Source organism: Calonectris borealis, chromosome 23 (assembly GCF_964195595.1).
Source record: "Calonectris borealis chromosome 23, bCalBor7.hap1.2, whole genome shotgun sequence".
NCBI classification, from domain to species: domain Eukaryota; kingdom Metazoa; phylum Chordata; class Aves; order Procellariiformes; family Procellariidae; genus Calonectris; species Calonectris borealis.
The window spans coordinates 5,303,518-5,329,139 of NC_134334.1; the positions used below are offsets into that span (position 1 = coordinate 5,303,518).

The window sequence follows — 25,622 nt, forward strand, 5'->3', positions numbered from 1 at the left end:
TATCAACAACTTAAAACTTATTTTAAAATGCTCCAAGTATCAAGAAAGTTATGCAATATCTTGATGATGGAATGTCTAACCAAAACACTTGGAGATCCTTGCAGTGGAAATACAGAAATGTTAGGCTGGGTCCACAGGACTGCTATCTTTGTAGCAAGAGGCAGTTCACCAAAGTAATAACTCACGCCACAGCACATAAAACCAAACAAGTTTGAAACCAAGCAGCAATTACTGAAATGCTGGGGTCCCGCTATATGAAACAACAGATTCTACTCTTCACCTGCCCCTTGGGAAACTCTTTAAGAGAGGTGTCTGAAGCATGCAAACACCTTAGCCAGAATCATTAGCTGTAGAAAACCAGAGCACTCTAGAGGAAATCCGTGCTCTTTGGGTATCAAATAGTAGCCAGGTAGCCGACGGTAACGATCAACGGGACATCCCTGGGTCACGGCCGCCTCACAGCCGTTGACCAGCCAGTCCCGAGGTCTGCACTAACACTCACGGCTCCGGCAGACAGAGAAGGAAACGCGACCCTCCCCGCCGGAAAGGTGCGAGACAGGAGAGCGAACAGGAGGAGAAACGAGAAGAAGGAACTCTGGCACTGCCCGGGTCCCGCCTATCCCCGAGGCCAGGGCTCCAGCCCGGCTCTTCCTCCTTCGCGCCCGCACTCAGCGGAGGCAACTCCGCCCAGACCCCCTCCTGCAGGCAGGGCCGCACGCAGGGAGGAGGCCGCGACCGCCCTCTCCGCCCACCTCGGCCCCGCACGCCGCCCGGACCGCCGCCCGGGCCCTCCGCCGCCTCACCTGGGGCAGGCCGCGGCGGGCGGGAGCCAGAGCGCAGCGCCAGCCGAGGGGCAGCGGGCCGCCTCCTACCGGTGCCGCTTCCGGCGCGCCCTGGCCAATGAGAGCGCGCCGTCGCCGCCCCGCCCAGTGCGGCCCCTCTGCGCGGAGCTGGCGGCGCGGCCCCGGGCGGTAAGCGCGGGCGGCGGGGGCAGCCGGCTCGGGGCGGCGGCGGGGCCCGTGGGGGGGGGAGGGCGGCGGCGGCGGCGTCGGTTGGGGGGGCGACTCGCTGCGCTAGGCCCTGATCCTGCGCCCCGCGCCTTCGGGGGCCGAACCCGCGTGCAGGCCTCGCGGCGTGGAACTGCGGGGAGGAGGTTGCTGAAACGGACCGAAAACTGGCGTGCTTAGCACGCGAGAGCTCCCAGCCACAGCCTACACGCGTAAACTTAACATGTAATGATGTTTGTATTCTACAGCTATAGAAGCGTGTTTAATAAATATTTACCTCTGAAATATAAATGAGTTTGACCAAAGCATGCTCACAATTACCTGCTTATCCACAGAAACGAACAGGTTGGTTTTCAGCACCATCCCAAAACCTACTCTAGGCATACTTTGATGTTTTTTAGTGCAAATATGTGCCCAATCCAGCTAAGCACTAGCAGGAATGCAAAGTAGTACACACTAAATATTGGTAAAATTACGTATAAGCACGATGAGATCATATATGAGCACATCTGTAAAGGACTACATCACAGGGCACCTCATTCTTCCTTCTGAAAGAGAAGGGAGAATGATCCAGGATGTCCTACGTTTACGGAAAATCTGAGTGAAGGCCATTTTACTTTGTTTCCCCTTCCTAAGTCTCTGTAGAGAGGTTTTACTAATATTTCATTTAGTATTTGGCATAAGATAGCATTATTTAATTAAGACTGTTCTCAGTTTTGTGAAACTAAACACTCATCTGCATACAGATCTCTCTCATCTCTGCATAGCAGGAGCTGGGCTGCTCGTTTGGATCTTGTGGTCAAACTGCAGTAATTAGAATTGTGTCAAGCAGTGCCAAATTATACGTAATTTATCAAAACTACTTATGTTATTATACAATAAGAACAGGCATAGTTCCATATACAGCTCAGGCGGCGGCTGGGCCTTAATCATCACTGGAAGCTAGTCTTCTTTTTCTGTCCTGGGATGTGCAAATTGCATAGTTTTCCTCAAAAAGTTAGAGCTATATGAAGGTCATTTCATACAAAGCAGATCCCAGCTCTGACGGTGCTATGTTGCTTGTAAGCATGACATAACAGTGAAGGTAATTGTGATGATACCTCTGTCATTTCCTCTGCTCTCCACATCAACCATGCAGCTGTTTTCTGTGAAAACAGTGCTAGACAGAGGATGTCAATGCAAATTAGGAGACTGAGGGTATGTGCAAACTACTAAATTATATTTATATTCTCAATTTCTATGCAGATATGAAGCGCTACAAGGTAAGTTTATGATGCAAGAATTGCCTGTTTCTGAAGATTGTAAAATTAGCTAGCAGTGTGAAAAAGGACATTTGTCTAACTCCCGGAAAGGCACTATATATTTTCATCTTAAAATTTTCTATTATTTTTGCCCTTGCTTTTTTTTTTTTTAAAGGAGAAAATGAGGCCTTTTCAAATTAGCAGGATGAGTCACTTTCTTTAGAAAGTAGGGCTTTATGCATTACAAAGGCAAGTCTAACTCTTTTCCTTGCCTGTTCCCATAGTAACTCTTCTAGCTGATGCCCCTGTGAAGGCTGCATTCCAAGAAACACCAAACCCTTCAAATGCTGAACTACTCTGCAGTAATAAAGAATATTTTAAAAGTTTATGAAACTCTTGAAAGCACAGAAAAGTACTAACACTTGCAAAATATGAAGTCTTACGAGACTTCCTTTTATTCAAGGGCTGTTTGATGTTAGTACATAGTAGCTGTTACAAGATTTAGCTCTGATGATATCTCACCACTGTGGTGGCTGTGAACATCACTCAGCTTCTTTGTAAAGGAGACAGAATGTGAGGGTGACCTTGTGGGATTTTTCCAGGCAGTGATGTTGCTGTAGAAACAATGGCAGACTATTCAGTGCTCAACACGGATGTCTCAGACAGGAGGAGAATGGCCCATAACATATTTTCAGTTTTCATTTGTTCAGGGCTAGGCAAGGGAAAACCATCTTGGCAAGCCAGAATACTCTCATGAAAGAAAAGAACACTGAGAAGCAAAAATCCATGTAGTGTTGAAAAAGATAAGTAGTGAAATTTCCTTATTTTCACCAATTCTTAAGCAGCTTTCTGAAACTGCAGTTCAAAATTGGAACAGTGCTGTTGTATTCTAAAAAAGGAAAAAAAACCACCTGGTATTTAATTGCAGCTTTCACTAAACTTTTTTTAATTCACTATTCTTCTATCATGTGTTCTGCTGGTACACCTACCACTTACTTTCTGCAACACGAAGTAGATTGGTTGTTTTCATGTTTAGTTCATAGCACTCTCTTCTCACATGTAAAGAATGTAAGTAAACATGTAACATGTAAAATGTAAGTAAATCCCGAACAAAGACATGTTAACCCTCCTCTCCTCCAGAATTTAATAAAATATAATGTTAGTTCTATAGATTTTGCTCTTTCCAGACTCACAGCAATTTAGAGTAGCAGCACTGGAACTGTCATAGGATGTTCTATTCCCCCCTGTAAGCACTAGAAGTAAGGAAGTTACTTATAAGGAAGTTCCCTGCAGATGTCTCTCTTGGCAATTGATTGGCATTGGCATCTTAAAAAAACTGCGAAGTTCTAATAAAGTTTGTCCTGCAATCAGGACAAATAATCTCTCCTCATGAAGTTTTTCTGCATGAGCTGCTTTTCTTCAGAGTGAGCGGTACGGTGTCCTCTCTTCAGGCAAGCAGCCTGTTTTCAGTGATTTCATTTTTAAAGGTGTTTCCTCTTGCATATAGGAGGGAATTGCAGCTGCTTTGATAATACATGGGCAAGGCAAATTTGAGTTCACTTATCTATTACATATGTCTTCTTCCTAGCACACTCACTTTTCTCTACATCCTTGATTTCTGAAGTGCCACAGAAGAATTACCGTCCTTTCTGCAACATGATGCCACTGTTGTCTCAACTCCTTGCATCGCACCTCTATCCAGGGATATCCAGAGAGAACTAGAGGCGGTCGTTTTAATCTCTTAAAAATTGGATAATACAGTATCACATGAACAAATGTTGATGGAAGGAAAATATAGTGCTCAATTTGATCTTGAAATCTTCTGCTTATTGGCAGCACAAATTAGTAGGAATAACTATTTTTTAATCTGGTCTTTCCTTGTAGTGGCTGGTAACTAGCACCAACATTCTCCACTTGGCTCTGTAGCTGCGAGGAATGGCTATGGAAGATCCTGACAAGAAGACTGAAGTAGTACTGTTGGCCTGTGGGTCCTTCAATCCCATTACCAACATGCATCTAAGGCTATTTGAGCTGGCTAAAGACTACTTTCATGAAACAGGTAGGATGGTAATTTACATCATTCAAAACAGCTCTGATAACTAGACACTTAAATGATAATGTGAATATTTTGTGTATATGAATGCCTGTTTGACAGTGACAGGTTTTTTTGGAAATACTAATCAGACGTTGAAGCTAGTACGCGTGTTATGTATCATACAAAATTGTGTAGGCCAAATACATGAGAGAAGTGTCTTACATATGTGTTGCTTATTACTAATTTTAATGAGCTAAATCATGAGGTTTATAGTTTTTCTTTATAGAAATATATCTTTCTAATATATCTTACTAAATCTTTAATTATGCTGCCTTGCACAGCATAGTGGCAGAAGTATCCTGTACTTTTCCACTGGGCTGGCTATCGGAGCTGGCATTGGTGTTCTTAGAGATTGCAGTGAATAATGGTCGTATAATAGTTTAAATACAATACAGTGGAAGTAACATCTGCTCAACCACTTTTCGTGTTCTTGTGTGATGTGTTTTTTCCACAGGAAAATACAAAGTAATCAAAGGAATAATTTCACCAGTAGGTGATGCATATAAGAAGAAAGGTCTGATCAGTGCGAATCACCGAGTAACTATGGCAAAACTAGCTACAAAAAACTCAGATTGGGTGGAAGTTGATGATTGGGAAAGCAGCCAGAGCGAGTGGATGGAAACACTAAAAGTTTTAAGGTATTCTTCAGCCAAACCCTAAAAAGTCCCAAGAACCTATAGAAGGATAAGGAATGGTGTCAGCTCTAACAAGTTAGAATAGCAGGCTAACCGCGAATCATATGAATAGACTCAGTGACGTCAGAATTACTATTTATATGATCATTGTAAATGAAAGATTGCACCATTAGTCCTAAATGTGCAAAAAATGAGCCTGTGAATAATTTTTAAGAAATATTGTTTCTTGGGCTTTATTCAATTTTTGTGCTGAAAAGGTATTAATGAGGAAGGACAAGAGACTAGAATAGGACAGACACAAGCTACACAAGCTTCCCTGATTTGGTTCCGATTACGCTATGCTGCCCATTTGTGTATTTAAAGGCTGGCATGAGAATTGTCTGAAGGAATATCTTTTTTTAAGTTTTTACTCTTTCAGTGACTACTGCTTCACTGAGGTTCTTCTTTTTAAAACAAATTTCTATTAAAAAAGAAACAAACCAACCTTGTAGTTCGTTTGTTGTTGCTTTGAAATCTTTGCATTTTGGCCGTCTTATGACCCAGCTCTCATAAGTCCCTGTTCCAGCAGATCAGTTCTTGGATGGATTGTCTGTGAAAGTACTGCAGGAGAAAGTGGTGAAAGATTATTTAGTAGGCCGTATATTCTCTTCCCTATATTCTCCTACATCTTAAAAATACCTAAAATACATCTGTTTTGCAGGTACCATCATCAAAAGCTTTTATCTCCTGATCCCCCTAATAGTCTGCAGAATGCTATACCTTTAACAAAGCCAGGACGGAAGAGGAAGCAGGAACCAAATAGGCATGACCCCGTTAAAAAGAAAAATCAGAGTCCAGATATAAAAAGTTAAGTCTGTTTGCAAATTAAATGCTTAACAATACTTGCTATTTCAAGGGAATTGCACTGATTAGTAACTTTTTTTGATGCTAGTTCTTGGTTCTGATTTCACTGAATAAGTTTATTCCCTGAGATCCAACGGCATAAAGCAGTAGGCTTCATAACAAGACGACTCTAAGGGTAAAATGTATAGGACGTGAAAAATACTCAAGATAATAGGAGTTTGAACTGAAACAGGTCTGAGCTATCCATTTTACCTACAGAACTTTGCCATACTGTAGTTACAGCTGAGAATTTTGGATCATATTATAAGTTGCTGAAGAAAGAAAGGACAGGATTAAGTCCTGAAATTCAAAATGTATCTGGGTACAGGATCATTTTAAATTGTAATGTAAAACTTCATACAACAGACATAGCTTGGCTTTGTAATTTTAGGTAGCATTTATTTCGCTTATTGCTTTTAGTTTTTAATTTTAGTTCTTTAGCTTAACGTACAATTATATGTATTCATGTAGAATTTGAATGGCCTTGCATAATGACAATCTTAATCCTTTATATTAGCAAATCTTGACTTCTGCGTGACTTCTTCCCTTGAACCTTTCCAAATTCTGCTGTTTAATTGATAGTGTTTTAAAGTAAATGTATTCAAAGAAAAGACCAACAGCATCAGGCAGGCTTTTTTCATATTGACTTGACAGATGTTTTACTACATTCCTACCACCCTGTGACATTACTGGAAGCTGCAAATCTCAATTTTGCTTCCATTACTTTAAGGTGGTTTCTATCTGCATGCTTCTCTAGATTCCCTATAAAACATAGTATGGAAGAGAGTCCCCTGAAGTCAGGCCACACAGTCTATGGGGTTTTTTTTTGGGTCATATTTTCTTTCCTTTTATATAATCCCCTCTGCCCCCTGTCCCATAAAAGCTAGCTCCTCTTCTGTAACTCTATGGAATGTCAGATAAAGTCTTAACAGCATTACAGTATCCTTTCATACTTAGCTATTCTGGAATTTTCTCTATATTTTCTTTTACTTTGATCCTCACAACGATTGATTCACCCCAAGGCTAAAGGAGCATATTGGACTTTATTTTCCAGTCCTTCTGAACAAAGGGACTCCCATAACTTTTTTTCAGAAAAATTCTGTATTGAGGCTACTAATTATAAATTATATACTCTGAACCTTTTTTTATTTAATTCCATTGTCTCATCTTAACCAAAGATATAGAGAGGTAGGCTGGAGATTAAATGTCTCCATCAAGTTAGCTAAAATCTGTGGCCTAAACCAAGCCCTGTTTCTCACTTATTTTTCTTTTTAAGGTGTCCCACAGGTTAAACTGCTTTGTGGAAGTGACATCCTGGAATCTTTTGGGATCCCCAATCTGTGGAAGTTGGAGGACATCACTGAAATTGTGGAAAATCATGGCCTTGTATGCATCAGTAGGGCTGGAAACAGCGTTCAGAAATTCATCTATGAATCTGATATTTTGTGGAAGCATAAGAATAACATTCACCTTGTGGAAGAATGGATCACAAATGACATTTCCTCCACCAAGATCAGGAGAGCACTGCGGAGGGGCCAGAGCATTCGTTACCTAGTGCCTGATGTAGTTCAAGCATACATAGAAAAAAATAATCTGTATAGTCCAGAGAGTGAAGACAGGAATGCTGGGGTTGTCTTGGCTCCCTTACAGAAACATGCAAGCGATTCCAGGAACTAACAGGCACTATACAATTAACTTCCTTTCTGCTGTGAAAAAAGCTGCAGTTCAATACAGGAAAATGTGGGGTTTGGGGGTTGGTTTTTTGTTTGTTTTTAAAGTAAATAGTGGGGTGATTCTGTGGCTTTAGTACATATGTAATTGCTGTTGAGATTTGGTGCACTCAATAATTGGATCTACACAATCTTTTTTAAATCCAACAATAAGATTTTCACGTTTAAACATTTTGTCACAGTGCTGTGAACTAAGTATAAGAATTCACACTTGCAGATGAGAACTACAAATTAACAAACATAACAAATGGAAATGTTCTGCTTAGTTTTAAATCAGACTGCTCTGATTGCTATTTATAAAATACTAACCCAAATATTTTTAATAACTTACAGTGTCTTAACAGACAAAGCCATTTAATTTCAAAGTGTACCACTTACTGCTAGTAAATCTATATAAATAATTTTTTAAAAAATTGCCAACATGTGGTGCACCTCAAAGAAATTATTTAGCTCTATCCTGGAAGGGAAAAAATTACTCCTGGCTGAAGTGGTGCTAGATATACCATGCTTTGAGTTGCCTGCCTTTCAAATACACAGCCTGTTTGTCTGCTGTCATGCAATTTGCTCCCAGAAATGCCTTGCGCTTTACTTTTCCATTCATGTTTCCGGGGTTGTACATTAAGCTCAGCACTGTCTCTCATGGAAGGAGAGACCTACTTCAGAAACTGGTTTATAGCCATTGATTTAATGGATAGAAATTAATAATAGTGTCATTGCACTGATTCTCAGCCAGTCGTCCCTTTATTTCAAATAATAAATGAGCTTTTACTTTTGAGCCAAATGTATATAGCCAGAATTGTTTTCTGTAACTGGAGTTGAGAAGAAATGGTAGGATATTAAGACTGTACATAAGTTAAATGTTTTTCTTTGCTAGAAATACGGTTTTGAATCTAATGGTATATTGTCTGTATTACGTAAATATGAACTAGAGAGGCACTGTGAACGTCATGGTGATAGAATTCTACCTCCCTTTATTTGCCACCATCCCATTTTTGTTTGGATTATGTGCCTTACTAAAAATGTCAAGGTTTCCAAGATGCTACCTAATGGGTCAACAGCTTTTTCATACGATCTCCACAGGATGACTCAGTTTACATTTTTCAGATCAACAAATCCAGCAGAACGTGAGACTCTCAGGCCAGGAAACCTACATGCTGTTGGGCAAGTCTAGAACCAGGACATGTTCCAGGATCATAACCATGACAACCCGTCATCCTCCTTCCCTGGGCAGGGGATCCCCAAAGAGCTGAGGCCGAGGTGTAGTCTTCCAGAGGAGCTTAGGGGGAGTCTGGAAGCCAGAAGCCAAACACTGAACATCATGGGTGGCTGTAGGGCCTGCAAGGCTTGTATAAAACCCAGCAAAGGAGTCAAGACACTATCAGGAAAACCTGGAGCATTGGGCATGCAAACTTGGAGCCCCACGCGAAATTCTGCAGTTACCATACACTAGAACATCTGTGTTCTGCTAGCTCCAGCCTGTAAAGGTGGCTGTCTACAGAGAACGTGCAAGGAGATTAGCGTAATAAAATCAAGTCACAACTTAGAAGCGCATCTGTAACTGCACTGTGACAGAAAGTAGCATCAAGGATCCGTAGGTTTTTTCCTTGGTGGTTCCTGCATCAAATGTGCTCAGTCTGCCACTTTTTTCCCTAGAGCGCAGGCAAGCTTATGCTGTCCTGTGATAATGAGGCTGGGTTCATTTATCATCAATAATACTAAAGGTACCAAAGGATAAATTATGCCCCCGTGACACCTTAGCAATCAAACTGCCATAACTGATTGAAGTTAACTACATTATTGATGGTGCGTAGGAAAGGACAAGATCTACTTTTCTCTTTTGTTTGCTATCTTTATGACTGACAGGAATAGAGGGCAAGAAAGATTTATTTTCAGCACTCAAATCAACCAGTGTGCTTCGGAATAAACAGAGCAGATCGTTCTAATGGGAAAGCACCCTATTTATGTGGTCACTTTTCAGAGTAAAACTGCACTTTAGGTTTATTCTTCTAAATAATGATGTTGGTGTGTTTTGGTGCACTTTGTGTAATTCTAGAGAAACTGCAAATTCAGTAGGATGTTTTATAAAGCTTTGGTCTTGAAGCAGTTATATTTCACTGAGTTTTAATGTAGTTATGTGTGATGGGTCTTTCAATAAAATAAATGGCATGTAATACGCTAATTTTAGTCATCCTGTTATTAACCAAATCTCATGTCTGATGACTGCATGATTTTTAAGTAGGTAGAATGATGTCAGTACAGTTTTGTCTATATGAAACAGAACATTGTTCAAAAATTACAGACTGCTGAATGTGGATCTTTTGTTTTACTAGTGGGATCCAGAAACCTGCCTGTTACAACACTAGAAGTAGGCGCACACTGACAATCTACTGTTGCAATCAGTTACAAATATCAGCATCAGAGTCAGTGATGTGGCCTATTCAAAAATGTTAGACAGGTATAACTTTCAAGAGTGGACTAGATCTAAGAGAATCTATATACTTGAAAATGTAAGGTTTGTGAGTAATGCAGTTCACTGAACTTCTTTATAAAAGAGTTAAATGCATTCACAGATGTTCTCCAAACAAAAATGAGGCTTTTTTTTTTTACATCACTGCATTTGGTTCTGCTGTATTAAGAGAACATAGGGCCCTTACACCATACATGTAATTCAGATTCAAAGTATTTTATAAATACTGCAACAGCAGCAGGAACCACTTTATCTACTTCTGTAATGAGGCCACATGCTTAATAGAATGTGTTAGATGCTCAATGCTGCACAGCAATTAAGATGGAAATGGAAAAAAAATTCTTCCCATAAAAAGAAAATTGGGAATTTGTAAGGGAGAAAGAATTGAACCATCATAGGATGTGGCCAGGGCACTTGGCAGTTCTTACAAAAAGTTCCATAGGCAATTGTTTGGCTGAGCCTGAAATAGTAACCCTAGTACCCTTTAAAAGTCTTAATTTGAGATTAAGCAGTGACTTAGAGAAAGAAGCACCACATCCCAGACAATCTGCATCATTTTAATTTTCAATTAAAATATTACATCCAGGGTTTTAGACAGGACATATCCAAGTACTGACTTCTCGTTACTTGGAAGAGTCAGTACTATTGCAACAGTGCTTTACTATCATAACCTTGTAACAACAAATTATGGGTGAAATGTTACTATTTGAGTCCAGGGGAAACATTAATTTGCATTTCTCTGTGCCATTCCTAATTTAGTATAGGTTAGAGAACAATATCCATCTGCAAACAGGAAACAAGCTTTGACGTCCTAATTTCCTACTCGCATGATTTTGTGAGTCATATAGGTCAAACTTCACCTCCAAAAATGTAGCTAAAGTTCAGGGAAATTTAATTTTCTCTGCAAAATATTATCTTTTCATTCAGCCTAACCCGAGTCAGTAAATAGATAAATGTAGTAGCTATAGGTGAGTTTCCTCACTTAAGATTCAGAATACCAAGTTTTTACTATGGTAGCAACAAAGTTAAGATTTCCCTTGCCTATCAATTTTGGTTTTTTCTTTCAATGTAGCCTTCATTGTGGTGCTCATTACTGTCCCATCTGACCACTTAAAATGTGGGATTAAGCTAATGCTCAAACCATACGTGTGACACTGGGAATGACTGTTTTCCCCATTTTACCGATGAGGAAACTGAGGTACAACGTTATCTACCTCTCCTGTACTTAGCAATTCTAGAGTGCCTAGTTGTTCAGGATTATTAGATTCGTATTTCTCACTTGGTAAATTGTAACAAGAAGGCATATAGTTTGCAAAAAATAACCACAGATGTAGGAACTGCAAGAGATTGGAGAATTATATATCTTCTAAAGGAAATAAAATCTCACTTCCAAATTCCTTATATATCCTTTCTCTTCAAAGTCAAGCATTCTTTATTCACTTTTCAAAACACATTGCTGGGTCATCACTTAAGAGATTTCTTTCACTTCTTTGCTGAAGATAAAGTCCAACACTGAAGCTTACCTGCTGCATCCTGTGCTCTACTTCCTATATGCTCTGCCATAACGTATAGCATCTAATAAAGCATCAGTGGGAATAACTTCTGTATCATCTCTCCTTTACTGTATGTGTCAAGAAAAAAAAGCAAAGGGGGAGCTACATCTTCTATATACATGAGTGTACTTTTTGAATTTGTTATGTTATTGGCTATTTTTAGGAGTTGAAACTGGATTGCAAGAACAGGTATTCGTCTTCTTTCCCATCTAGGAAAACTGACAAATACAGAGCTGCAGAACTGGGAACAGAGCTCAGGTCTCTGGATCTGCTGTCTGATGCCTAACTGTTACACAAACTTTCTCGCTGGTAAGGCATCTGAGAAAATAAAGAATTTATATATGTATGTACATTTAACGAGGGTATAACTAACAGCATTAAAGAAACCAGAACACAAATAGGTAAACTGTAGAGGCAAGGTAGAGCTGTGTTGAGAGTCACATCAGAGAATAATACATACAAATAAGATTTGTCTTTCACTTCTCTGTTATAACCACCAGACAACAATGCTGCCTACTATTCACTCCAGACATAAACCAACAAGATATAATTCTTATCTCTATTACTGTGTCATAGGTACTGCTTTAAAATTTGCTGATACAATACCATCCACAGTTTAACAGTCAATCCCTGTCTGTTCAAATATATCGTGTGTTTACAGTGGGTAGATCACCTTTTCAACAAATATGTAGATTTCAGATCATAAAGCCACAGATCTGATATACATGCCAGGAATTTTAGTAATGACAAAATGTGTCCATGATTCGCTTTAAAGCATACAAGATGGACACAAAATGGTTTAGACCACTTTTTGGTTTGCATTATGACTCTTGGGCTATTAACATTTGCTCCACACAAAGATTTCAGAAACTGTGAACTTTTCCCTCCAACGCAGCTGAAGCTGATCTACAAATACCCTCTCACCTATTGGCTCAGCAACAGTACCCTTCCCCTCCATCAGAAAGGCTCTAGGATGTAATCCCACCCACAGTCTTCCTTATATAAGGCCTGGTTGGAAAATTACTTCTTCATTTTTGCTTTTTGGTCAGAGGTTGACTGTATCTTCTTTCCACAGTCTGGCAATGCCTGTGGATTTCAGTGGAACCTGGAACCTTACCAGCAATGACAACTTTGAAGGTTATATGGTGGCCTTAGGTAGGTGAAAAAACCTGATTCTATCCTTCCTCCCTTCCCCTATAAGGGTCCTCCTGAATTTTAACAGTTCTTCAAATCGCTAGGTATTGCTGAAGCTTTTTTTCCTCTCAAAAACAATGGAAGGATCTTTGTTTATTGATAAACAGACAGCATTAACTATATTTTAGCCTGTCGCCCAAGTGTCCTCGCAGCCTTCAGGAATTTCTCAGCCTAGTACTTTTTAAAAGTAGAATCTTTGTATAGCTTTCACCAGAGACAGGGAAGAGTTTGCCCTGTCCACTCAATTTCTCTTGCTTTTGAGCACAAACTTACAGAACCTATGTCTAGGGTTAATTAAATGTTAAGTAACAAAAAAAAAGTGCTTGGGTATTTGCCACTTCAGGCAGTTGTTTAGCTTAGTGTCATTCATCTTTAAACAGCCCCATTACTGTGACTTGTTGGTATGTCTCTCTAACTGAACCATTTCTGGGACAGTTGAAGCTTGAAGCTTCAACTTGAAGCTAACCTCTTACCTTGTTCAGATCTCTTAGAGGGAGATTAACTGTGCTTTAATGGGGAACTAAGGAAGTTCTCGGTATTTTATTAGCTTTTTTGTATAAAGCTCATTACAGACTGTGACAGCAGGCAACCTTGTGTCCTGCTGCCTTCTCTTCTCCCTGCATCTCCCACCCCTTTCTGCCTTTTTGACTCATGTAAATGACTCATGTAAACTGATGACCAGCAGTGTCCCTTGTTGGTTATTGTATACACAACTAGAATGAAATCTATTTTCTGACTGTATCTATGCTGGGTGACCTATTTAAATTGTCTAGTTGGTCCCTCTAACATGGTGAAAGAACTCTTCTGTTTCTAATCCTGGTGTGTTATCAGTTAGAAGAAAAGGAAAGGGTGCTCCCATAATGAGGATTTATTCCTCAGTTTGAATACCAAGTAATATACTCTTAATGTGCTAATGTCCTCAAATGGAATAGAGATTCTATCTGTTCCTTGATAATAAACATTGTCCAGCTAAGTAAAGGGCTTTTTAAATGAAACGTAACTACCAATGCAATTTGTTTTCAGCATGTAATTGGGGGAACTTACTTAAAAGTAAAGGCAAAGAATCCTGTTGATGATTTACAACCTATCTTTAATTACTCCTGCTTGGTTGCCAGTATACTGAACAAAACAAGGCCAGAAATCAATATTGTAAAGCTAGAATGAAAAACTTTTCTGCCAGGATAAGTAGAGTGAGGAGGCTAATATCTGATCAGCTGAGTAACTGGAGGGTTACAGATAAGGACATGGCTATTCCAAGCCTAGCCTTTCCTTCAATTTAGTATCTACCTCTAAAGAACAGATTTGAAAGTAGTTTGTATTTGCACGTTCTTATAACCATGTTAAGGCTTAATGGGTACAGCTGTTGCCAGTACTGAATTCAAACCCCTCTAAGCTAAAATAAACTGATAACCTTGTAAAAACACGACTGACAGATTCTGGCACTTCTGTAATGCATACAGTAATGAAGTCCCACTTCAAACACAGACTGCATAATGAGCCATATGGTTCAACACATGGTAGCTGAACACACCCTGTCAAGAAGATCACAACCCCAGCCTGCATGAAGTGAGAAACTTCTAGTGGTCCTATAAAATGACACTTTTAATCAAGGTGATGAAAACAACTAAATTAATTATACACAGCCCCCCGTTTTACCCATCCCCCTTCCTGAAAACCCAAATCTGCTCATGTTATTGGGATGTAATGTAATTCAGTTACTTGCCAAATAGATGGCCTGTTCCCTCTAAAGAAACAAACATTCACTAGAGAAATAGAAAAAAACTCTAGAAGCACTGCTTTAAGCTCAGTATTTCCAAGAACATCAAGATTCTGTTAAAGGTGACTGATCATTACAGATAACCAGGAAATGTTTTGACAAGTGTGATGTTTTCTAGTGCCACTTAAAAAGTGTTAATAGCAAGTGGCATGTCCTGAAAACAAGTCTGAGTAATTCATTTTAGGACTGCCCTTCATTTTACACTATTTAAGGTATAGGGTACAAAGATTTCTTGTTAATTTATATGCCTTTCCTCTGACAAAGGCATTAACTATTCCTCTAGCTAAGCAGGGGGCAAATCAGAGACCACGCTTGGGGCATCTGTGTGGGGGAAACCAACTCTCCCTGACTCTTAAAAGGACCCTTATGACTCAAAGTCCTAGAAATCTTGCTTAGGGATTGTGCAAAAATTGAGTAAACTGGTTTCCAAAGAGTAAAATGTGCAAGAACATGACTTCATCTGTGTAACATACAGCTTTAAACAAAAAGAAACAAACAAAAAAAACCCCAAACAATAAAACCTTGCATAGGACTAAGGTCAAACTATCTAAGAAATGGTTCTAGCAGTGATAAAGATATGTCCTGGCTGTCAAAATGGCTGGCGATAAATACAACTCTGATCTTTTTGCCTCCCGTCCAAGGTATTGACTTTGCAACACGCAAGATAGCAAAAATGCTGAAGCCTCAGAAAGTGATCAAACAAGATGGTGATTCATTTTATATCCATACCACTAGCACATTCAGAGATTATTTGCTTCAATTCAAAATTGGAGAAGAGTTTGAAGAAGATAATAAAGGCCTGGATAACAGAAAATGCAAGGTAAGATTGAATATATAAAAGCAGGAGGCTGTGACAAAATTAAGATGCCATGATCAATCAAGCTACTTGAGCTGGAATTGTTTTAAGAATGCTATTTGTAATGCAATGCAGAGGTAGGAGCCTGAGTTACAGACAAGGAGTTTCACTTTCCCTCAGGCATAGTATTTAGGTCCCCTTTTTATCCAGGAAAAAAGGACATTGTCTATAAGTATATTGCAGAACTGAGACAAAGGCATACAGAAACACTTTTTGTTTCCTCTCCTACAGAGCCTAGTTACCTGGGAAAATGACAAACTTGTCTGTGTTCAGACTGGTGAGAAGAAGAACAGGGGTTGGACTCACTGGCTTGAAGGAGATGACCTCCATCTGGTATTTACTTGAGATTTCTAGTAATTCTGTCTCTATATGACAAAAATAAGATCAATAATGTGGTCATGGTGTGCACAAATAGTCTTCTAGCTCTGTAGTATTTGTAACGAATGGTACATAAGGAGCACATTATGCTTTGATTTTAGTTTAGCTGGAGCAACTTAGTTGTTTCACTGTCTTGCATAGTTAAATTCAGAATTTTAAGCATAACTTCTTAGCATGGCAGCAGAGTGGTGGTCAGTAGTCATGGCAAAGGATCTATCTTCACTTTTAGAAGCAGTTCCTTTGATTACTATATACATCTATACTCTTGTTTGTTTGTTTTTTTGGTAGGAGCTTCGTTGTGAGAATCAAGTATGTAAACAGGTCTTCAAGAGAGCTTGAATATGTGTCCTGGTTCCTACATGGAGAGACAGCTATATACAGGAGACTATGCATCCTCATGTGCAGTGATGGCTGTATGGTCAAGAACTGATTCCTCATACCTATTAACCTAAATGGTCTGATGTTTCTGGCTCAGGAAACGTCTGCTGTTGCCAGTGTTAAAGATCTGATTTTTTGCTAATAAATGCCTGAAATGAAACCTATCTTAAGTACCCGACTTATGAATGTGTTTTTGGAAAGGGGGGGGGGGAAGGGGGACACCAAAAAAACCCAAAAACCTAACCCAAAACATAAGTGATATGGCTTGGGTCTCTAGTTAACTAACAGTCTAAATCAAAACAAGAAAAACTGCCTGTTCTAAAGGGGCATGCCAACATCAAACAAAACAGAGGGGGAACGATCGTAGAGAATTGAAGATAACAGCAAAGGGAGCAGACAACAAAGGATACAGATTTATTATTCAAAATAGTTCTCTTTAAGATGCAGACTAGTAGTTAACTCCACTTGCTTGTATCTTAAATGTGTAATGTAAGGTCCTATATTGTGCCATAGCTGCTTTGTTCTCAAAATAAAGTTCAGCTTACCGGAGGAAACCAGCCTGTGATCAAATCCCAGAACAATGAAGATAGGTCTGAGTAATCCATGTAGATTCCAGTCTGCAAAATAATTGAACTTTATAAGCACATACCCAGAGTGAAAACAATGCTTCTTTAGTTAAGATTTATTTGCATACATCTGTTCAATTAGGTTAAATGTTTTTCTTTTTGACCTAGTGTAATGTTGCATAGAGAAGGAGGTTTTATTCTGCCTCGTGTAAACGCCTGTAAGTGGTCAGATCAACTTGGTAGTTACATGTGAAATGAGTTGCTGCTTATTGTTGATAACACTAACATTGCAGGGATCTTATCACTAGTGGAAAGAGAAAAGAGTTTGATTAAATCTAGCTTAAGCTAAGTAACTTAGTTACATCCCATGCAAAAACAACAACAACAAAAAAATCCTAAAGTAAACCCTGGTATTTTAAAGCATAAGTAACACCACCTTTCTGATACTATTTCTTGTCAGTTCAGAATTCTTAAAGCTACCACCAGAGGCGGACAAAATCTTTTGAAGCTTAAAGGGCTTTTTGTTAGAATGAAGACCCCCCCATATAATTACTGGAGGACTATGTAAATTTAAGCTAGTTTCCAAAATCTGAAGAAAAGAACTCATATTCCTTATACAGTTAGGGAAATTTGGGGGACCAGCAGTAAAGTGTTTATTCTACGGATCCTGCCAGTGTCTTCCTTCTGCAACTGAGTAGTTTCCATTTATTTGAAAACAGAATTACTGTTACCATGTTATTCTAATATAAATAACAAATTCATGCAGCAAACCTACTCTGTCACGTCTATCAGCAATATACAGCAACAGCCACACAGACTTCGCTACTCCACTAGATGGCATCTCTAGAACGCATTGCGCCTTTATTTAACTTGTAGAGGTTCCTAACAGCAGTATTTTAAGTGTTAAATATTGCAGATACTCTCAAACCCCACAGCTTTTAAGCTGTGCACTCCAATAAGAGATGCATGAGAAGCAATACAGAAAGGCAATGATGACCTAAAGAACTCTATTAGTACAAAGAGAGACTCCAACCAGAAATCAGAAAAATGCAACCTTAGAAACCTCTATGGCTAGAAGTGTAGTAATTCATTAGTAAGGCTGCTGTTAGGAAGTTCTTATCGTTAAAATAGAGAAGAGATGTTATCAACAGCGATATTACATTTCTTATTGCTACCTTCCTACTTCAAATTGCTGATTTGAAAGCAGATAATGCTATGCAGAACTCACTTGAGGATGCTTTGGAGATCTTTAGGATGAGAGAAGCTACTACAGTGACAAAACTTCTTATCCTAATTTAATTTATATACTAACCAATTCACATGCTTTCACAAAATACAAATTAAACATCTTGAAATGCAAGGTGAAAAAAAAAGAGCAGTCACGTGTTCTAGAAGGGGGGGGGAAGACATTAAGATAGCCTTTGACAAGAAGATATGCACTTGAACTATAGAACTAAAGGACGAGAACAAAACTCCCCAGAGAAGTACTTGAAGGGTTTTATTCAAAGGTGTTTCAGACCACTTCAAGTATCTTACACTTACACAGTGCTTTGATGGTGAAACTTTTTCATCAACCAACCTCTGAGTTTTTTATTGCAAGTGCTAACCATGTGTATTATAAGGTATGCCAGCTGCATGTGAAAGTACTTCATAGATAGGTGAACAGAAATGTGTTGCCTTCTGGATTCTACGATCAAAATAGACAATGGAAAACCAAAAGAACAGCCAGGATTCACAGTCTCTAAAACACTTTCTCTAATGATGATATGAAAAAAAAAAGTTATGCAAGTGTTATATAAAAATGTAAGGAGTCATATCACTGAATGTAGTTTGCTATTATTGTTTCTAAAATTTGGTCTTCATGACAGACTTATACAGACTACTTTTCAACAGAGCACGTAACTCTTTTCCCTGACATAATCAGAAGTACATTTAAGGTTACTAATTTTTACTCAAAAGCTTTTAAGACATAAATTTACGTGTAGTCTTCTAATAATTTTCTTGCATACTATTCTGTGCAATGGCTGTATAATATGGAATAAACCAACAGTTTAGCGTAAGAACAAAGCAGCAAGTGAAATCACGTAAAAGCCTGTGCTTTGGATTACAGCCCCAACTCTATTGGAAAAAAACAAAAAGCAAACCAAAATGAAACATAATCCCAAGAAGATAAAACAACACAAAATGAAGCATCATCTGAATATCAAAGGTAACAATACACATATGTTCTACAAAAAGACCAACAATATATATTATGATCCAATTGTTTACAAAAGAATTTATTTCCCATTCTGGGCACCTTGGTTAAGTCATCAGAAACATTGTTTTTGTTCAAACACCTTTAAATCAATACAACACATTAAGGAAGATGAAACACAAGACCAAATATTGTATCTGCCTCATATATGCATAAAAAAAATCTGATCAATTTTATTGCTTTATAATTATTTGCAGTGCTTATGGAAATATGTCTTAATTCTATCCCTTGTTCCTACAGACCAGTTTGCTTCCATCTTAAGAACATCCTGTTGTCCTCCTTTTATGGGATTCTTTCACTCGCTGAGTCAAACTACGCTGCACTGTGCATAGCTGTCCATTAAGATCTTACTACAGTGACTGTTCATCCCGGGGCAAAAATCTGCTGATGCAACTCCCATTTTTTTGTCCTCTTCCAAAACAGCAACTTCTCAAAATCCTTTTCTTTTTCCCCTACGTGTATTATAACTGATCAAACAAGCAGAGCTGGAAGTGACTATCCAATTCACCTGAAGTCAACACAGACCCTGGCTGTTCTGTTCTCTAGCTGAGCTTCATTTCGAGGGTAAGGGAAAAGAAAGAGGGGGAAAAGATGAGTATCTTTCACAAAAATATCATTTTGTGGTATAATGAAAGAACTAGGTGCAGAAAAGTTTGTGTTTTTACACAAGAAAGGCAGGTTCCAACTGCACTTAGAAAGGGCTAAGGCCCAGTACTGGGGGCTTAGTGCTTTCGTTTTCCCTTAATACGTTCCACAGATTGTAATAATTAGACAAAAAGCCTGCAGTATCTCAGCCATTCGTTACTGAGAAGTGGGCTAACACCTCAGGGAGCGGAGCACGTACAGACCCCTTGAACGGGAAGACTCCAGCAGCCTGGCCCCAGCTTGGATCCCGGCGTCCATACCTGCGGCTCTGCTCCCGCCTCCGGCCAAGCGTCTGCCGGCGGGCAGCTCCCCCCTTCCCGCCCTTCTCCCCTCCCTTCACCACCCGCTCCCCAGCCCGCCTTCCCGCCGCCCCGGCCCCGCTGCCGGCCGCCGCTCCCTCGCTCCTCCCGCCCCTCTCCTCAGCACCGCCCCCGCCCCCGTTGCCATGACGCGCGCGGGCCGCCCCTCCCGCGCCGCCACGACGAGGCGCTGGGCCCCGCCCCTCCCGCGCGCCGCGCGGCGCCGCGCCCCGCCTCTCGGCGCTGCCATTGGTCGGCGCAGCGCGGGGCCCGGCATGCTCGGCTCCCTCCGCGGCGCCGGGCGGTCTCACGTGATCCCGCCCCAAGATGGCCGCTGCCGCCCTCTTGTTTTGATGAATAATCTCTGCGTGGGGCAGGGGCCGCGGCGCGGGCGGGGGCCGAGGCCGAGGGGCGCGGGCGGGCTGGGGCAGCCGGGGGGCGGCTCCCCCTCGGCCGCGGCGGGGCGTGGCGGCAGCTGAGGCGCGGGCGGCAGAGAGCGGGTCGGGGGCGGCGGCGGCGGCGGGGCCGGCTGCCGGCGGGCGAGGCGCGGCGCGGCCGCCCCGGAGATGCCCTTGTGAGGCGCCCCGGGGGGCAGAGGCGGCAGGAGAGCGCTTCCCCGGAGCTGCCCCTCGGCGGGGCAGAGGAAAGCGCCCTCCCTCCGTTCACCATTAAGAGGAAGGCGATGGAGGAGCTGAGCGCGGATGAGGTGAGACTGCGGGGCCCGGGGCCTGAGGGGGCGGGCGGGAGGCGCCGCCGGGGGTGGCCGGGCGCCGCGGGGAGAGGGCGCCGGGCCATTCCTGGGCCCTCTTCCTGACCCCAAGATGAAACCTGTATGTGGGAAGGAGTGTTACCGAGGCGCTCTGCCTTCGCCTGGTGCCTGCGCTCGGTGTTTTTCGTGTGCCTCCCTTCTCCGTGCTGTCCCTGACCTGCCACCCCCCGGCTGGTCGATGGGGTTGAATTGCTTCTCTCCTGGTTAATTGTTTATTCTCTGCTTCCATCTGCCAGGTAGTCTTTGTCTGCAGCATGTCTCTTTTTCTGTGTTCAGCGCTAGGCGTTTTATATGTTCTCTGTGTGTGGCTTAAAAAAACCCCTGCTTTTTAACATAATAAACCACTTAAAATCTTGCTTCCTCAGGCTCTTTGCTGAGAAACATCGTGTGTGTGTGTGGTCTTACATTTAATGTCATTTCTTCTTGAAACAGTTTGAAACAGGCTTGCCAGTTTTCTGATGCTTCCTTTGATTTACTTTTGTTTTTTTATTCAATCTCTTGTTCTTTCGCTTAAGAGTTATAGATGTTATGTTGTGATTGACAAACATCTGACATGGAATGATGTGAACTGTTTTTTCCTTCTAAAGGGTGGTGTTTTCCTTTTTTTCTTCCCCCAATATAGACTGAGGTCTTATATTTTGTCATATATTGGAAGACTCTCAAATGAATTCTGTCATGGTACTGATCAGAATATAGGGAGTTTCCCGCTGTCCCAGTGCAATGCCCAAATCATGTACAATTTCAAATCTTCCTTCACCTCTTTAAAATAATATTTTCATGTTAAAGAGTATTGCATACATTTAAAAATGTATTGTGTTGGACCAGCTGCAGCATAGGCTCATTGCTGTACTTATACTCCAGGGAGGATCAAAATATGTTATTTTTGTTCTGTACCATATCTTATGGCAGGATTGTAGAGCAAGGTGGCTGCTGTTGTCACTCAGATTTGTATTCCAAAAAGTTAAGATGTTTTTGATTATACTGTACATCATGATTTAGCAATCCTACTGTTGCAGCAGGAACTAGGAGGAAATACTTCGTGCTATTTACTTGATGAAGGTCCTCATACTCTATGGAAGCATTGAGAAAAGGAGTACAATTCCCATGTTGGGGAGAGTGGGATAGGACACTAGTGGTGTAATTTCTACTGTGAAAAGGGATCTCTAATTTTATAGGTGTATTTCATGAGTACTTTGTTTACATGCAAACGCGATCGTTAAACTGCATCTGATTATGAGGTGTTATATGATTAATTTCAGAATTATTTAACCTATGTAAGCTTGTTTGTGTCATTGCTTCAGCAAATTACTGACATCATCAAAAACACTGTGTTGTGGAACTGAGGCTGCAGGAAATGAGTTCTCCAGTAGGGACTCATCTACCTTTTCTGGCAAAATGTTTGTCTTAAGTGACTCAAGTTTTTCCATGTCTTTCTAGTACAGTTCAGCTCGGACTAAAGCTGACTGGTCTTTTAGGTGATTGCTTGAGACAAACTTAATCTTACATGATTTCAAGAGAGTCACGCTGTCACTTTTTATTGTTAATGGATCCCTCATTGAAAAGTCACAGCCAAGTCTATTTTAGTATTTCTCCACATCTCCACTTTACTGTTACTTGACGCAGTGGACTCTGGATCAGAGGTGGACTATATGGAAAAATAGCCTTCTAAAATACGTTATATGTGACTTCTGTCTGTTTCAGACTTTTTATCTGGCAGTGACTGAAGGCAAAAAAACACTTAACTAAAGTTGAAATTAATTGCAAGCCTCTTGTAGATTAGATTATCTTCTTATATCGAACCATAATTAACTATAACATTAACAGATTGTAACTTAAAAGGAAGAGAATCAGATACAGTTGACAACAGCTTTGGGATTATAGGATATATTTTAGCTTCAGGAAGGTATTTTCCACTGCTATCAACAGTGTTTCTCACTGAAATGTTCTCAATGTTTACTTTGTTAAAGCACTAGAAGTTGTCATTCATTGCAGACCATACTAAAATCTTTAGGAGCGGAGAAAATTCCTTTTTAGTGTATGAATTTTAGCATGAGTGATAGCACAAGATGAGAATAGAGACTGCATAGAAAAAAGCAGAATCAAGTCAAATGTGGCATAAAATGGGAAAGAATTATGTTAACTTAGCATCTTTTAACATTTACATGATTCTGAGTAGTTTAGAGTAGTGTTTTCTGAGCATAGAACATGACCAGTGTCATCAGAAAATGAAGCATTTCTTAAACCAATTTAACATGCTCTAATGAATACAAGAAAAAATAAAGCTATCCACTCAAATTACCCTTTATTGCACAGATTTGGAACTGTTCTATGATAATGGTAGAATTAAAAAAAAAATCCTTAGAGTCTTACTAAGCAATTGCCACTAACGCAGATGTTGATACAGAATTTTTTTTTTAAACTGAGAGCATGTGAGCCAGAGGGACCAGTCTTCCTGGTTGTATCTTTATTGGTCTGCTGCATAATCAAATTATCAGTTAACTGTCTTTAACAGGGTGCTGTTTTTACATTGTTTGTTGTAATGTGTCCAGCTACCAGCTTTTAAGATGTCCAGTAAGATCAAAAAAGTGTTTCTGAAAGCTGCTATTCAAAGACATAGTCCAGATGTGTCCAGCAAAAACTGTACTAATTAAAAAACAATGTGCTTTTCCCATTCAACCCATTAGATTTTTTTTTTAATTTACCTTTTAAACTGTATATTATGGAGTTGTGCTCTGTAGGGAAGATGGGCATCATTTGTTCCATAGCCTATGTAATAATTAGGACCAAATAACTTGTCACTGTTAGGTAATATAATGATATGTAACAGCTTTGTCATATGTCGCTATTGCAAGTACTTATTGCTGAAATCAAGGGTCGGGTATTATTGAGGTACCCTAAACTTTCCGAAGAAAAAATTTTTAAAAACCCAGCTATGTGTTTCTTCATGGTAATTTGGAGAGTCATTCAATCTGAAATGAGAACAGCTCACTTTGAACTCTCACATTTCTAACATATGTTATTTGTGTTACATGAAAGCAACAGGTTGGGGCCTCATTTGTGCCTAGTATTGTGCAAACAGTCTACGTCTTCTGAGTCCCCATGTTGTACCCTGGGCATAAAGCCGATCTTACTTCCCTCGTCATGATGCTGTTTAGTGTTAAGGCACATGGAATTAACTGGATAGAAGGTGTGGACCAGTTTTATGCTGTATTGTCAAACTTCTTTTTCAGCCTGCACCTTTGTCTTTCTAGCATAACATCTTTGTTTCTTCCCTTTTTTCTCTCTTATTTAAAACTTCCAAATCTTCAAATCAAATTTCAGATTTCTGTGATAATTTTATGTAAACCTAGAGGAGTATGACAACTCAGGGTATCTAAGAACTCAATCTGGTCCTTTAACAATCACTAAATGTACCCTCAGTTGTGAAAGCTGTCTCTTTCAATGGAAAAAATATTCAGAGTTTATTTATATTTTAATGTTAATTTGTTCAGCAGTAAGGAAGATAAGTATAATTTGCCTATCATCCTTAAAGGGGCAGGGAAAAATCTTGTATTGGTTTTAATTGCAATATCCTATCTAAAAGCAGCTTGGTGTCTGTGCAGATTTCTTTGTTCCATGCCCTTTTCAGATTGTTTTTTTCAGGGCAGGTTACAGTCTGGGGGATCGGTCCGTAAGAAAGACGTGTGGTTGATGGACTAAGAATGACAAATACAAGGCAGAAAGTTCGTCTTAGTGTCCTCCCGTTTCAACAGCGATGATTGCAGCTGGTTTTGACGTAACTTTGGCATTGATAGCACCTAGCACTGTAGGTGAAGGAATGCTGAGTGGCACAAGTGACCTCAATTATCTGCTCGAAACTGGGAGATGTTGAAGAGAAGTTTTGTGCAAATCATACCTTGTGAGGGATATGACCTTGTTTGAATAATCAGCGTTTGACTGGTATTTGAGAATAAATTGATAAATATATTGATTATTATTTGTGGCTTTTTCTCCTCACATATTTCCTTCCTAACAGCAGATTTGGAACTAGCTAGCAAGAATGAATATGAACAGTTGTGGAAAAGTTTCACATCATATTTATTTTTCTTGCTTTTTACATAATTAATTGTCATCTTTCTCCCTCAGCCACTACTGCATATATGGGCTGTTTGTGTGTGTATTTGTATTTTTTTTTTCTCCATTCCTCCCTGTCATTCCTTTATCTGAAAAACAGATCAGTTGAATGGTAAGGAAGCAGCTTTAAAAACTTTAATTCAACCCCCTAATTCAAATAGATTTCAATTCAGCTAGGTTGTTTTGCTGATAGTATTTTTGGTACAGCTTTGTGAGCTATGAACACTTCATTTGGATTCAGCAATAGGGAAAATGGATATGGGGACATGTAGCTGACATTTTCTCAGGTATGCCTCTGAGGGGTGAGGTAGTTTATAGTTTTTTGAGATAAACAGCTGAGACATGAATATGTAAGATACAAGTGGAGAAAAAATTTAAGATATTTTTAAGTAGCTTTTTAGAGACCCTAATATGTACAGCTTCTACTTATGGCAAAGCTAAGCAATTTATTTATGCGGTAAGCTCCCCTATTTTGCTTGACAAGGAGGAAGGATTAAGACATTCTAACCATACCTTTTTTTGTCTTAAGAAGAAAAAAAAGGAATTTGTTTTCTAGCTGCCTTCCATGTTCATGTGGTGACACCTGTCATGGAGGGAGATATAGTTCCAGACACTATTTTCCCACAGTTTTTGAAGTCTGATTTAATTTGATCTGTTCTTCTTCCTGTTGGGGTAGGTTTCACAGGCCTTTAAATGACGACAGTAATGTAGCATGGACATTGACTTGACACAAATCTTTTGTTCCCTCCTTCACTTGCTTGGCAGTTCTTTAGGATTATG

General features: G+C 40.0%; 4 protein-coding genes across 13 annotated transcripts in view; 3 read left to right on the forward strand and 1 right to left on the reverse strand.

Annotated features, from left to right (window-relative positions):
- LZIC (leucine zipper and CTNNBIP1 domain containing) overlaps nt 1-19,984 on the reverse strand; it is a 32,316-nt gene extending 12,332 nt beyond the window's left edge. For 2 of the 5 annotated variants that reach the window (XM_075172442.1, XM_075172439.1), the window contains exon 1: nt 804-906. The gene's annotated coding sequence lies outside the window, so the exon portion shown is untranslated. Of the gene's footprint in view, nt 1-752; nt 908-5,462; nt 5,579-16,738; nt 16,811-19,921 lie in introns of those variants that run through there. The other 3 variants (XM_075172441.1, XM_075172443.1, XM_075172440.1) reach the window with 3 other exon arrangements.
- On the forward strand, nt 921-8,632 carry NMNAT1 (nicotinamide nucleotide adenylyltransferase 1). The gene is made up of 5 exons (XM_075172438.1): nt 921-971; nt 4,133-4,307; nt 4,798-4,981; nt 5,679-5,824; nt 7,137-8,632. The coding sequence occupies exons 2-5, from the start codon at nt 4,184-4,186 to the stop codon at nt 7,535-7,537; spliced, it is 855 nt and encodes a 284-aa protein (XP_075028539.1). The 5' UTR covers nt 921-971; nt 4,133-4,183; the 3' UTR covers nt 7,538-8,632.
- Nucleotides 11,777-16,363, forward strand: RBP7 (retinol binding protein 7). Its single transcript, XM_075172445.1, has 4 exons — nt 11,777-12,765; nt 15,223-15,401; nt 15,669-15,770; nt 16,104-16,363. Exons 1-4 carry the CDS (start codon nt 12,693-12,695, stop codon nt 16,152-16,154), a joined length of 405 nt encoding a protein of 134 aa, XP_075028546.1. The 5' UTR covers nt 11,777-12,692; the 3' UTR covers nt 16,155-16,363.
- A 471-nt stretch (nt 19,985-20,455) lies between the features above and the next one.
- UBE4B (ubiquitination factor E4B) overlaps nt 20,456-25,622 on the forward strand; it is a 41,538-nt gene continuing 36,371 nt past the window's right edge. For 3 of the 6 annotated variants that reach the window (XM_075172449.1, XM_075172450.1, XM_075172451.1), the window contains exon 1: nt 20,457-20,666. In XM_075172449.1, coding sequence (XP_075028550.1) covers nt 20,643-20,666 — 24 coding nt within the window. In that variant the 5' untranslated portion in view covers nt 20,457-20,642. Of the gene's footprint in view, nt 20,667-25,622 lie in introns of all 6 variants that reach the window. The other 3 variants (XM_075172447.1, XM_075172448.1, XM_075172452.1) reach the window with 2 other exon arrangements.